This window comes from Ambystoma mexicanum, chromosome 11 (assembly GCF_040938575.1).
Source record: "Ambystoma mexicanum isolate Mex_15411 chromosome 11, UKY_AmexF1_1, whole genome shotgun sequence".
NCBI classification, from domain to species: domain Eukaryota; kingdom Metazoa; phylum Chordata; class Amphibia; order Caudata; family Ambystomatidae; genus Ambystoma; species Ambystoma mexicanum.
The window spans coordinates 835,783,818-835,797,168 of NC_090934.1; the positions used below are offsets into that span (position 1 = coordinate 835,783,818).

The window sequence follows — 13,351 nt, forward strand, 5'->3', positions numbered from 1 at the left end:
GAGCCATTCCACGGGTTGCTGCGACCTTGCGTTCTTGCACTACCCCAATACCCAGTGACCTCAAGCCACTGTGCAGTGCACGGTCTTCCGAATTCCGAATCTCGCTGAAACTTCGTGGGCATCCTGGTCTATCTCCAGAGACACAAATCAAGTCCAAAAAGTCCCCTCACAAGAGTGCTAGACCTTTTTAATGACAAGAATTCAACCGGGGGATTTTCTGTCTTCTTCTGTGCTGCTTGAAAAGGCGCCAAACCCGCAGAACCGCATTCAGCTGCGAGATAAATCTTGCCTAGAGCCTCCTTCATCGATCCCTGCTGCAAAGTCCCTTCTGAGGTCTTGTGTTCCGTCTCCAGGACAAGGAATCCAGTGACCGTGTATTTGGCTGCAGTCCCTGAAGTTCGCCTGCTGCAATCTCTTCTTCATTGCTGAGGTAATGTGTTGGCTTGGGTATATACTTACCTTAAGCCTGTTGGGATTTCTGTGTAGTCCTGGGGTGTTTTCTGTGATTGGGAGGTCCCTCGTCCAGTACACCCAGTCCCACTGCTAGACTCCTGCTGGTGTGTCTTCTGTGAAGCCCCTGGACCCTCTTCTAACCCTAGAAGTAAAGTACTCACTTGTTTGCCAGTTTTCCTAAGGAAACTCTGACTTTTGCTACTAAAGAACTTATTCTAACACTGCCTGTTGGTCACTAGTCCTAGTGACCCCCCTTCTGCTATTGAGAACACTCATGCTCTAAGGGAAAGACTTTGAAGGGATTGGGACTTCTGCCTAGAAAAGAAATCAAGTGTTTTACTTACTTGTAAAGAGTTGGTTGGTGGGTAACTGTAATTCTAAGAGTGAACAGTTACAAAAGTTCTTACTGATCTTGAATGTGTGATGCACTATTCTTAAAAGTATGGTTAACATCTTTTCTTCCTTAGCCACTGTTTTACCAGTCTAAAAGAAAGTAGATGTGAAGGTATTTTACTCTCCTGTGATTAGGTTGTGCCTAATGTGTTGTTTTCACCAGATTATGTGTTGGTTTCACCAGATTATTCCTGTAGGGTAATTGTATGAGTGTCCTCCAACTGTTGGAATCACCAGGTTAGTCCTGCTAGGATGACTGTATGAGTGTCCCCCAACTGGGTCTTGCTTCCCCTGACTTGCTGCTAGCCTGTCCTTAATAAGTCTACATTAGGTTATTGCCTCCCTAGAATAACTATTCAGTAAAGTGTGACATTGGGTTTTACTTTCCCCTTCATTGTGAAGTTAAAGTAAGTGGGTTTTACTTACCTTGTGTTAGCTGTGTGCCATCCAAAACAAGTTACCAGAGTTATTGCTTACCTCAATCTGGGGTTCCCTGATTTCCAAAGCATCTGTAATTGTACATTACATTCTTAGGTTTTACTCACCTGGTATAACTGTGTGTTATGACAAAAGTAGTTATAGGTTTTTACTGCACCTAGAATAAGTGTTTCACTATTCACCAAAAGTATATTGTAAAGTTGACTGTTTATGTGATTTGTTCCAAGAGTCACTGTACAACTGGAAGGGCCTACTGTCCTTGTATTACCAAAAGTAATCTAAAAGTAACCATTGGTCTTTTACTCCCAAAGAATAGCCTTGACCTATACTAAATGTGTATAACAAGGTTTTGACTTCCCTAGAACTACTGTTAGGTGTTCCAAATAAGGTTTATACTTGGGCCTGTGTTCTTTCAAGTATAGTGTTGTGTTTTATATTGTGATTTCATATAATGTGTTAGTACTTACTTAACCCCTAGATTTATCTGGGCCTACCTGTATTTAAATAAATCCTTTATTTTTACAATACATAGTGTTTCAGTGTTTCTTTGGCTCATTTGTATTACAATGTTCACTTGTACTGTATCTACTGCCCTCTCTCCCTCCTAAGATAAGCCTGGCTGCTCGGTCTACGCTACCCCGAACTCAGGTGGTACAGCCTTATACTAAGAGTGGAGTCTTGTACTGCCTCAGTAGAATGGTTTTGCTAGGCCCTTAACTGGACTTCAGAAAAACTGTCCTAACAGAGGCCGACGGCCTAAACATCCTGACATATCATTTTGTGAACACATCGTTCTTTTTCATGAACATTTCCCCAAACTATTTGTAAATTAGCAGTAAGAATTGGCAATAGCTTTTTTTTTTAGTACAGGCCCTTTTATTCTGATCAGACTCCACCAGGACTGTGTAATTATTATTTGATGATTTAGGTTTAGATAGGCGTTTATCACACCCTTGATAAAGTTCAATAAACACCCTTGAACTGTAGTCCCTTGTGTCAGTTTTACTTTGATACCATATGCCTTCCTTACAATACAAAGAAACTTTTGTTTAAAAGAAACACTTTTGCCATCCTACTAAAAATCAAGAGGAGACCGATCTTTTGTATCCAAGGATTTCCCCTCAGAAAACACTTTTTAGATGTATCTTTATGTTTTGAATATGAACACTTCACTAAACATATGCCAGAGACATTTCCTTGCACCCTTAGTTGTTTGTTTCTAGTGTGAGGGTCAGTTTAGAATGTTTTGGACACAAGGACGGTTTCTAAGTTACTAACTACTTCACGCAGACTGATTTAGTTTCTTAGGGATCCCTCTTTCCTTTAGGATAGGGCTAGAGAGGCATATTTCCAACCCATTTCTGTTAAATAAAATGATTAACAATGAGAATATTTCAACTTTAAGTCTGCCTCTCATTTCTGACCCCTCACAACGCCCATGGGCACTTCATACTCCAACAGGATACCGGCAGGGTTCTAAGCTCCAAGAAGGTTGATTGTTGCCAGTATCAATACATTATGGTCTGTGCTGGAGAGAGTGTGAGTATGCAGAGGAGCACCTTAAACAGGTTTTAACATTTTGAAAATGGTTGACAGCTTCAGCACTAGAAAGCAGAATTCTGATAGTGTGGATTAATATAGCCTAGCTCATGGGAGAAAGTCACTGGCGTCTGACAGGATATTGTAAATGTTACACACTTGCCTCGAACATTGGGCTAGCCTACACTCAGCAAGTTTGAATCTGGGCTGACTTAACCTTCCATTGTCCAGAGCTCTGTAAACTGAGCACCATTACATTGAGTATTAATAATAGCTAACATTACAGCACATTGAAGTGTGAGGACTCCTGCATGAAGCAGTATATTAAAACCTGATAGATGTAAAAAAAAACCAAAATGATTCTATGGACCATAAGCAAATAGAAAGAGATTGTTAGCACAAAGCATGTGGAAAAATGCAGTTGTAAATTTACTACAAAACCTCAAAATGTGGAAAATACCTTTGTCTTTTTTCAGCAACTCTCAGAATCTCAAAAATCTGTATTAGCCTTTCAGATAACTCTTCAGTGAATCCACATTCCTCCAGTAGAGGCAAGGCGTTATCTGGGCCAATGACTTTGGCAAGTAAAACAGCAACATTTTGCGTAGTGAAGCTATTGCCCAAGTCAGAGCTCCCATTGCCGACTGTATTTCCTTGATATGGAAGACCAGTACAAGTTGACTGCACGCGGCATAAAATAAACTTCCACTCCTCCAGATTTTCTGGCATTAAACCTATGAATGAAAATAAATCTGTGTTTAAGTATATCATGCTAGATATATCATGCTAGATAGGAAAATTCAAGGCAACAGTGAGGAAGTTGATTCCAACAAATCATGATGAAAACAAAATTAGATCTAATGAATAATTTCATATGCTAAACAAACGCACCCCATTAATTATTGTTCATTTCTTCTTACTTTTAAGAAGTACATCTGGTGCTTTTGTCATGTGTTTTAAATAACAAACAACACTTGCTTGTAATCCTGTATCTCTGATCTATGTTGATCACCACCTTCTAGAATAATATATTTTCTTGAGAAGCGAGGCCAGTGTAAAGACTTCCAAGGTGGAGTCCATCAGACCCCACACCTCCAACTTCTTTTTAGTATGTACTGCACATGATCAGAATAGCCAGCACTTCTCATAGAAGCCAACTAGCAGTAAGTTGATCAAATTAGGAAAACGTTGGCTAATGGGAAGATATGGTAGTGAACAGCATTGAAGATGGAGCTTTACAAAACATTGCTATTACTGCCAACCATGCACTTCACAGTGTTTCCTTGCGCAGATTTGAAATACTTGAAATCTATATGAAGAGTGTGTCACCAGAGAATGAAAGGCATTGCTGTAAAGAAAAAAAGGTATATTTGCCTTAATGAGGAACTGTTTTTATCACTTGTTACTACGAGTGAAAGGACTTGAAACTGCAAGATGGATGGCTTGATCAAAGTCCTTACAAAACATATGCCTTACAAAACCATGCTTGGGGGCTACAATACAGGCTCTAAGACTCATGCAAGCAAGCGACATCAGGCATATAACTCCATTAATGCATACATACAATGTGAGGGCGAGTTCAGAGAGGGGCAGATTTTCACAACTGATTTTTGGACACCAACACATGGGGTTCGTTTACAGAGATGAAATGAGGAGGAAAGGGGCGCTAATGCAAAAGAATTAAGGACTCTGATTATGAGAGCAAGACTCAATCTGTTACCGACAAGAGAGATCATATCTATCAGAGGAGCTGGAGCCGAGAAACGGTGCCGACTGTGCAAAAAGGAACTATCCATCGAAACTTTGAAGCACCTGGTGATGGAATGCACAAGCACGAACGAAAACAGAAATCTTTACCTCCCCCCGCTGGCCGATAACTTATGGATATTCCAAACAGACGAGCTATGGGACAGATTAATCTCTGGAGAGAACACTAAATGGACCCAAGCGTTAGCCAAACTTATCGAACTTGTGTTCGGCCAGATTAACCATCCTGGAACTGTAGGCGCCGGAACTCCGGACTCGGGCGCAGCGTAAAGGGAAAGGAGCTTCCAGGGATTGCTAAATTGATAAGTAGAACTACATGTGCCAGGTTGTGGGGGAGGTCTTTACCTCATCGCTTCGGCTGTCTGGAGAATCATTTTGACGACGTAAAAACTCTTTTGACAAAACTTAGTTGTAACTGAGTAAAGTTCAATAAAAAAAAAAAAAAAGAATTAAGGACAAAAAAGGGTATAAAAGCCAACAATCTCAGGAAAAAAGCAGCCGACTCAAGCCAAGGTGTGGGAAAGGTACATCAATCCTTTTCTATTACTCAGATGGATGCTTTAATAAAGTTACTGAAAACAAAATGTACCGGATGCGCATTTTTCACTCTTGAAAGGTTATTGTGTCTTAAAGTCAACACCAGAGAATTTGGGGGCACGTTGATACCCGAACTTATAATGGATGTGCTGGAAGGGCTTCCAACAAACATTTTTGTAAAATCATAGCATCTAATAGCATTTTGGGATTCTCTCTCTGCTTTCAGTAACAAAAATAGCGAGTGGGACAAGTGTTTTTCAGGACAGACATACATATGATGCACAAGATGACAAAGGGAAGATCAAATGTCTTGCTGGAACTTATACTCATGTTTGGTGAAAGGTTATCTTCAGAGAAGACCCAGTGGCGCACCCCAGCGAGGTAGAGGCACTAGAGAGCTACTCAGGCAAACGTCGAGTGGCAAGTGCTGGGAGGTGCCAACTTTTTGGGTGAATTAAGCTGCTTCCTTCAAGCACAACAAAGGCCTTATGAATAGCTATATTTTTTATTTACATATATGTACTTTAGACTACTGTACTTTTATGCACAGAACTGGTGTAAAATGTAATTTCACAAGACATGGAGTATACAAAGATACAGAAATATGTTAACTAGGGACATACATGTGTAGTAGAAGACTACGCCAGTATGGTGCTAAAAGGGCAGGGAATGAAGGAAGTGTACCATGATGGGGGACAGATTTCAGGGTAAATAACATGAAGAAGGGCCGTCCAACTGTTACTGATTTTTGCCAAAGACTTTTCTCTGTCTCAGTTTTCTTTCTTTGTGAATTGCCCATAGAAACACTTCCGAAATAAGGGTGATTTTCTAATGAGAGGTCAGAAATGCGTTCCTCAGACACACAGCTAATTATATTGCAAATACTAGGGACTGAAACCAGAAAGAAAAGAGAACGGACATATATTTGCACCATGATGTGGGCTGATGTCAGTTTAGTTTAGTTTAGTTTATTTATTTGAATAACGCAACCTAAACCTGAGGTATCTGGGCGCATTGAATATAGAACATAGGTTACAGATACAGAACACAGGTTGAGAAACTACTGGTTACAGTAATGATCAAACATACAATATAAAATATGATATACATTGTGAAGACCAGGTTACAAAATGGTCATAGCAATAGGCATCAAAGTATTATACATACAGTATTTGGAATAGGCATCAGGCAAACCTTAGTCCAGCTACAGATATGCAAATCTGAGATGCAAAAAATTAGGGTTGCTGGGTGAGGAGCAAGTCCTTCACTTTGGCTCTAAAAGTCTAATGTCTGTGGGGAGCGAGTTCCAGCACTTTGCTGCTAGTACCGGGAAGCTTGATCCACCAGCTGTTTTCAGGTTGAACTTGGGTATGTTCAGGCGATGTAAATAAGGGGCTCTGGTGGGTCTGGTGGAGCAATGTCTTGAGAATTTGTCAGTTAGGTATCGGGGTGCTGTCAAGGATAGGCATTTGTGGGTGATGACGAGGGTACGTAGTTTAATTCTATCACGTACTGGAAGCCATCATATGTCATTTCTGATGGTGGCGATGTGAGTAGTACGTGGTAGGTTTGGGCGCACCCAAGGGCGTTTTTCTGGAGAACTTGTAGTCTGTTCAGATTGTGATTCGGGGAGCCAAGGAAAGCGTGTTACAGTAATCCAATTTGGACAGAAGCAATGCCCTCGCTAGGGTGCAGCAATTGTTAGTGGACAGAAATGGTTTGCAGGCATGGATAAGTTTATTAGTGTAGGCTGTAGTTGAAGCTGTCGAGTGTATTTGCTTTTTGAGTGAGAGAGTGGAGTTGTGGTAGACGCAAAGGGTTTTGACCTCTTTGGCGACTTTAATGGTATTGCTGTCAATGGTGAATGAATGGTATCGGGGGTCGAGTTTGTTGGGACGGGCTTGGGTGCCGACGATCAGCAGTTCCGTCTTGTCGTCATTTAAGAAAAGGCTATGTGTAGCCATCCAAGCCTGGATTTCTAGGTAAATTTTGTTTAGTTTTACAGTATCTTTTTCATAGCAGCCGGAGAGGGTAAGGAGGACCTGGGTGTTGTCCTCGTAGTTCGTGTACGTGACACCCGGATCATCAAGACGATCAAAGAGGAGTTTAGTAAAGATATTATAAAGCGTGGCAGAAACACAGGACCATTGGGGGACTCCACATTGGATAGGGACTGGGTCAGCCGCAGCCAAGGGTGCGAAGATCCTAGTCATCCTATTAGAAAGGAAGAATTGGATCCAGTTAGTGGCATTCGGTAAGAATGCAGCAGCCGTAGGGAGGTGTTTCGTCAGGATTTGATGGTCAACCAGGTCAAAGGCTGCAGACAAATCCAATAAGAGCAAGATGGCCAGGTTGCCATTGTCTTTGGCTTCGTCCATTTGGATTTTTAGGTCCAGGAGGGCTGTTTCAGTCCCATGCCTGGGTCTAAAGCCGGATTGTCACAGACCTAAAAAGTTGCTATCTTCCAGGTGTTTCTGAATTTGGAGATATGCCACAGTATCTAGTATTTTCAGGAGAAATGGGACAGTCGTAATGGGCCTGTAGTTAGTCGGTATGTTAGGGTCTAGGGTGTTTTTTTTGGGTAGTGCCATGAACCAGGCTTCTTTGATGTTATTAGGGACTGAGGAGTTCTCAAAAGAGGAGTTAATCAAGGCAGTGATAAAGGGTGCTAGTTCTTCATCACCATCCTTAATAACTGACACTGGGCATAAGTCTCCTTGGCAACTAGAAGGTTTGAGGCTCGCAATTATGTTTACCACTTCTTCCGCAGTAACTGGGGAGAAGTGGAAAGAGGGACAAGAGGGCCAATGTGGGCTGGCCGTATTGCGTGAGTGGGCTTTAGGAGCGAGGCTAGCCTTTTTAGACTCTATTTTAGCTTGCAGGAGTGCTATCTTGTCTGATAAGGCTTGCTGGATGTTGACACACCAGGTGTTAACCTTAATACAGTCGTCAGTGAGCGGCGCTGGAGATTCCAGTTCTCTTTATAAAAAATCTCCTTTTCTGTATTGGTAATGGCTGCTTTGTTTGTGGCCGATGCAATGAAGAATTTTTCCTTGGTAGTAGGAGAGGGGGCTTTTATCCAACTAGCTTCCAACGTTCTTTTGATGTTGCGTTACGCTTTTAGTTCTGCATAGAACCATTTGTTTGGATGGGCAGCCAGTTTAGCCTTTCTCAGTTTTAGTGGAGTAATTTGGTTTAGGGCTTGTTCCAGAGTGACATTGTAAAGGTCAACCAAGGAGGATGGGTCTGTGTTGGTGTTGGGCTGAAGTTTAGTGATAGTCTGTAGCAGGTTCTCTAGGGTTATATTACATTTGTTCCTAGATAGGGCTTGTGGTACAGTACTGGTGGGTGTACTATGGTGAGTACCTTTGGGTATATTGAAGGTAATACAATGATGGTCTATCCAGGAACAGGATGTAATGTTGAGTAGAGAGATGTCACAATTGGAGTCGGCCAGGCAAGTCCAAACTTCTGCCTTTGGAGTGGGTGGGCCCGTTCATACGTTGAGTGAAGCCTAGTTGTGTGATGGTGTCGTCCAGCAAGGATGCACTAGCATCGTAAGGGTCATGATGACCTAAATTAAGGTTGCCCAGTAAAATGATTTGTGAGCCTAGTTGGGTATTTAATGTTAGAAGGTAGGTAATGTCTTCCTCAAAGGAGGAATTGGCAAGTGGGGGTCGATAGATGAGGTGGAGTAGGATAGTGCGTGTGTCGGAGAGTGTAGGTTTGACTGATAAGAGTTCTGCCGAGTCCTGGATTAGGGAATTCTCTGAGGTGATTACAGATAGTTTGAGAGTTCTCACTGTGTAGGAGCACAGGACCGGTGATAGTAACGAGTTGGGGTGGCAATCAAGCGGTGTTGCAGCCTGCAATGTTCGTGGGCGCTCTGATGTAGCAACAACGGGATCTTGTAGAAAGAAAGTTGGGAGCTCGTAGTGCTAGGTCAGGCTCAGTCAGGGAGAGCCTTATTTGGTTGCCTTCTTTGGGGGCTGGCTTTCGCCTGCCGGTGCCCCACGATTGGCTTTGAAGCAGAGGTTCACCAATCAGCTGCAACGGGCTTCCTCAGATACTGCAAGTGCTGAATTTGAAACTATCCCCTCAAGTTACGCCAAACTCTCCTTGGTAAATGTGACTAAGCAGCAAGGCTTCACTCTTCAGAGAAGTGGAGATGGGTGTAAAGTACAGATAATACACACAAACTATACAAATTCAAAGTCTGTCCACACAAACAAAAATTGAAAATATATATGTAGTATTTAACAAAAATAATGTGCATTAAGTGAAGTGAAAATGCAAGGTGACACCAAAATATGAAAAATTATCTTCATGGTGATTCAGATGATTCAGGTTCTCTTAGTCCGGGCTCTCCCTCCTTCACAACTGGTTGGGAAAGCCTGCATCCGCAGGTGGGCCGGACAAGCTGGCTGAAAAAGATAGCTGTCACTTTAAGATATTTTGAAGGGGAAGGGCCTAGGTCACGCGTGCGTCCCTCCGTGCGCCAGTCCCACACCTTACCCTCACGTCACCAATGGTCCACACCTAGTTCCGGTGGTTCCGCTGGGGCGGTAGAATTCAAGTACATGCGTGCTATAGGGGATGGCTGGCTGGGTGTTGTGAAGGATGGAGAGCCTGGACTAAGAGAACCTGAATCACCATGAAGGTGATTTTTCATTTCTCTGTCGTCCTGTCTCTCCCTTCTTCCCAACTGGTTGGGACCAGACTAAAAAGCCTTTGAATAAGCAAGGGTGGAGGAGACAGCATGTACAGGATTCAGGCAAACAAGTTGCAGAGAACCTCTTGCCCGAATTTTGCATAATTTCTGGACAATGTGTCCATAGCATAATGCTTGCAAAAGGCAAGCAGTGTAGCCCAGGGTAGCTGCTTTACAGATGTCTACAATGGGAACGTGCCTTGTAATGGCTACATGTGCTGCCTTGGTTCTAGTAAATGAGCCTGAAGTCTCTGCGGAGTCGCAAGCCCTTTTAGGTCATAAGTCTTGGAGATACAGGAGACAACCCATCTAGCAATAGAAGCCTTTGCTGCTTTGTTGCCAGAAGGACCACAGAAGGTAACAAAGAGCTGGTCTGCTTTTCTAAACGGTTTGGTCCTTTCAAAGTAGAATTTTAAAGTTCTTACTACATCTAGATTATGCAATTTCTCTTCTGCCGCAGAAACGTGCGGTCTAGGAAGAAAAACTGGAAGACATATTTCCTGGTTTAAGTGAAAATCAGAAACCACCTTAGGTAAAAAGGAGGGGACCGTACGTAAGACACCCATGTCTTTATGGAACCCGATATATGGTTCCTTTGAAGAAAGAGCCTGGAGGCCACCAATTCTTCTAGCCGAAGTAATGGCCACTAAGAAGGCCAATTTCCAAGTTAGGAATTCTAAATCGCATGAAGCCATAGGCTCGAATAGGGACATGTAAACGTAAAAGGCCCTCGGAGTGCCTTTTAATGGCTTTGTTGGAAAGAGAAAAAGACTCTTGTTTGATTGTTTATTTATTTGGTAATGTGCACCAAACCCTTGGGTAGCTGGGTGCAACAGGTACAAGGTTACTAAAAGCTTAGTTGCACAATAGAAAGGTACAGTTTAAAACAATAGATCAAATGAAGTGCGGTTAGATACATTGATAAGGTACATGGCATTACATACATAGGTTACATTCATAGTCAGGTACATATGTATAAGTAATGGGATCTCCTGGTACATATGTGTAAGTAGTGGGATCTCTAGGGATCACCTGTTATTAGCATGCAGCGAGTTTAGAGTCTTGTGCCTGAAACTGAGGTAGGATTGGTCAATTCTGAGGGCTAGAGGTACCGCAAAGCTACTACCTCCCGCTTTTGTTAATTTGAATCTTGGTATCTCTAGGCAATGGGAGTTGGCTGCTCTGGAGGGGCGGGTGAAAGTTCATCTAACCGTTCTCTCAGTGAGGTATGGAGGATCTACATTGTTGAGGCATTTGAATGTGAGTGAAACTGTTTTGAGTAAAATCCTGTCACTTATTTTTAGCCAGTGGTGATTTCTTCTAAGGTTGGAGATGTGTTCTCTGTATGGTAAGGGCAGTTCTGAGGGCATTGTTTGGAAGCGTTTCTATTTTGTCGAGGATATATTTGTTAGCTCCTAAGTAAAGGACGTTGTAGTAATCCAATTTTGACATTATTAGGGCATTAGAGTGATGCAGCTGGGTTTAGTTAAGAATGGTCTGCAGGCCCTAATGAGCTTACAGGTGTAGGCAGTGCAGGATGCCATGGAGTTAACCTGTTTTCTTAGGGTTAGGGTGGAATCAAGGTAGAAGCCTAGTGTCTTTACATCTTTAACTACTTTGATTATGTTGCCATCTATGTTGAATTCGGGGTAGTTTGAATTCAATTTTTTTAGGTTGACATCAGAGCCAAGAATGAGGATCTCGGTTTTATCGTCATTCAGGCAGAGGCCAAGGGATGCCGTCCATCCCTGAATGAGGAGATCTATTCTATTTACCAAGGCTGTCTCCTTGTCGAAATTGCCCGAAAGGGGAATGAGGATCTGGGTGTCATCTGCATAATTTGTGTAGGTGACACCCAGTCTGTCCAATTTGTTAAATAGAGGCTTGGTATATTTAATACATAGTGGGCGAAACACATGATCCTTGTGGGACGCCACAGCTAGTTTGGATGGGATCTGCTAATGCCGAGGGGGGAAAAGACTCATCGTTCTATTTTCTAAAAAGGACTGCACCCAGGTTTTAGCATCACTTGAGAAATGGGCTGCCGATGCCAGGGCTTGCATAAAACTGCATGGTCCATCAGGTCGAAGGCCGCCGATAAGTCGAGGAGGCGAAGCATGGCTGTTTTGCCTTTGTCCTTAAGCTCGTCGATTTGGGTTTTCTACGTCGATTAATGCCGTTTCCGTGCCATGTTGTGGTCTAAATCCGGATTGGCGGGAGCCAAGTAGGTGGTTGGTTTCGGGGTAGTTCTGAATTTGTAAGCATGCCACTCTGTCAATTATTTTCAGGAGAAAGGGTACCGTGGTGATAGGTCTGTAGTTTGTGGGGATGGACGGGTCTAGAGTTTGTTTCTTGAGCTGAGGTAGAACACACGATTCTTTTAAGTTACTTGGGACGGAATTGGTTTTGAAGGAGGCATTGATGAGTTTTGAGATAAAGGGCACTAAGTGTCTTGCCGCATCTTTGATTATTTGTGCGGGGCAGTTGTCGCCCTGACAGTTGGATGGTTTCAGGGATAAGATAATTTTCTCAGATTCGTGGATGGAAACTTTAGTAAAGCTGAATGGTACTATGGTACTGAAGTCTTCAATAGAGGTCGGGCAGTGAGGCTTTTTTATTGGCAATTTTGATTTGAAGTGACGTTATTTTGTTGGTCAGGGCATTCTGAATGCTGGTGCACCATTGTTTGTCCTTGGGTGCATTGTTTAAAGGGGGAATGGGGGATTCCAATTCCTGGAGAATCGTGAAAAGTTCCTTCGTGTTGGAGCTGGCCATTGAAGAGGTTTTTTTTGGTGTGAATTATTTCTTTTTTGTATTGGTTTGCAAAGTGGTTTAGTTGTAATTTATTTTCCTCCAATGGGGTGTGTCGCCATAGGGATTGTAGCTTCCTTTTTTGAAGTCTCAGTTCTTTAAGGTGGGGTGTAAACCAGGTATTAAGGTGGGCCTTCTGCTTACTTTTGCACAGTTTAAGTGGTGCGATGATATCTAAGACCTTTGTCATGGTGTTGTTAAAGACCTCAACTAGGAGGTTGGGTTCAGAATTATTAGGTAGGGAGTTAAGGGATGGAAGGAGATGAGGTAGTAGTTTATCTGGCGTAATATTTTTTTTTACATCTGGTAGGAAGTGGTGGTGCCATAACTAGAGTTTTGGGTGTTTGTTTGTCTATTGTTATAGAGAAGTCGATCAGGTGGTGGTCAGTCCATGGTTGCGGGGAACGAACAGGTAATCACTAATACCTGATAAGTAATGTTTGCACGTGTCTACCTTGACACTGGTGGAAACAAGATAAATCATGAAGGACATGACATTATCAACACTGCACAAAGCCTTTCCACCTTTGGAAAGAGTAGAAGCCATTCAACAAACCATTGTTCAGTTCTCTACCCACCAGTCACTGACAGCTTGGTGGTTTCAAAGGCTCTTGGGCCTCATGGCCTCTTGCATAAACCTAGTTCCCTTTGCAAGCTAAATTGGCTCACCCACTGGATCGGTTTCAGACCGGTTTTAAGAAG

At 42.6% G+C, this 13,351-nt stretch overlaps 1 protein-coding gene across 2 annotated transcripts in view; it reads right to left on the bottom strand.

Moving 5' to 3' along the window:
* HPS5 (HPS5 biogenesis of lysosomal organelles complex 2 subunit 2) overlaps positions 1-13,351 on the bottom strand; it is a 1,306,927-nt gene that overhangs the window by 143,241 nt on the left and 1,150,335 nt on the right. For both annotated transcript variants that reach the window (XM_069623788.1, XM_069623787.1), the window contains exon 22: positions 3,284-3,557. In XM_069623788.1, the coding sequence (XP_069479889.1) occupies positions 3,284-3,557 (274 nt within the window). The remainder of the gene's footprint in view (positions 1-3,283; positions 3,558-13,351) is intronic.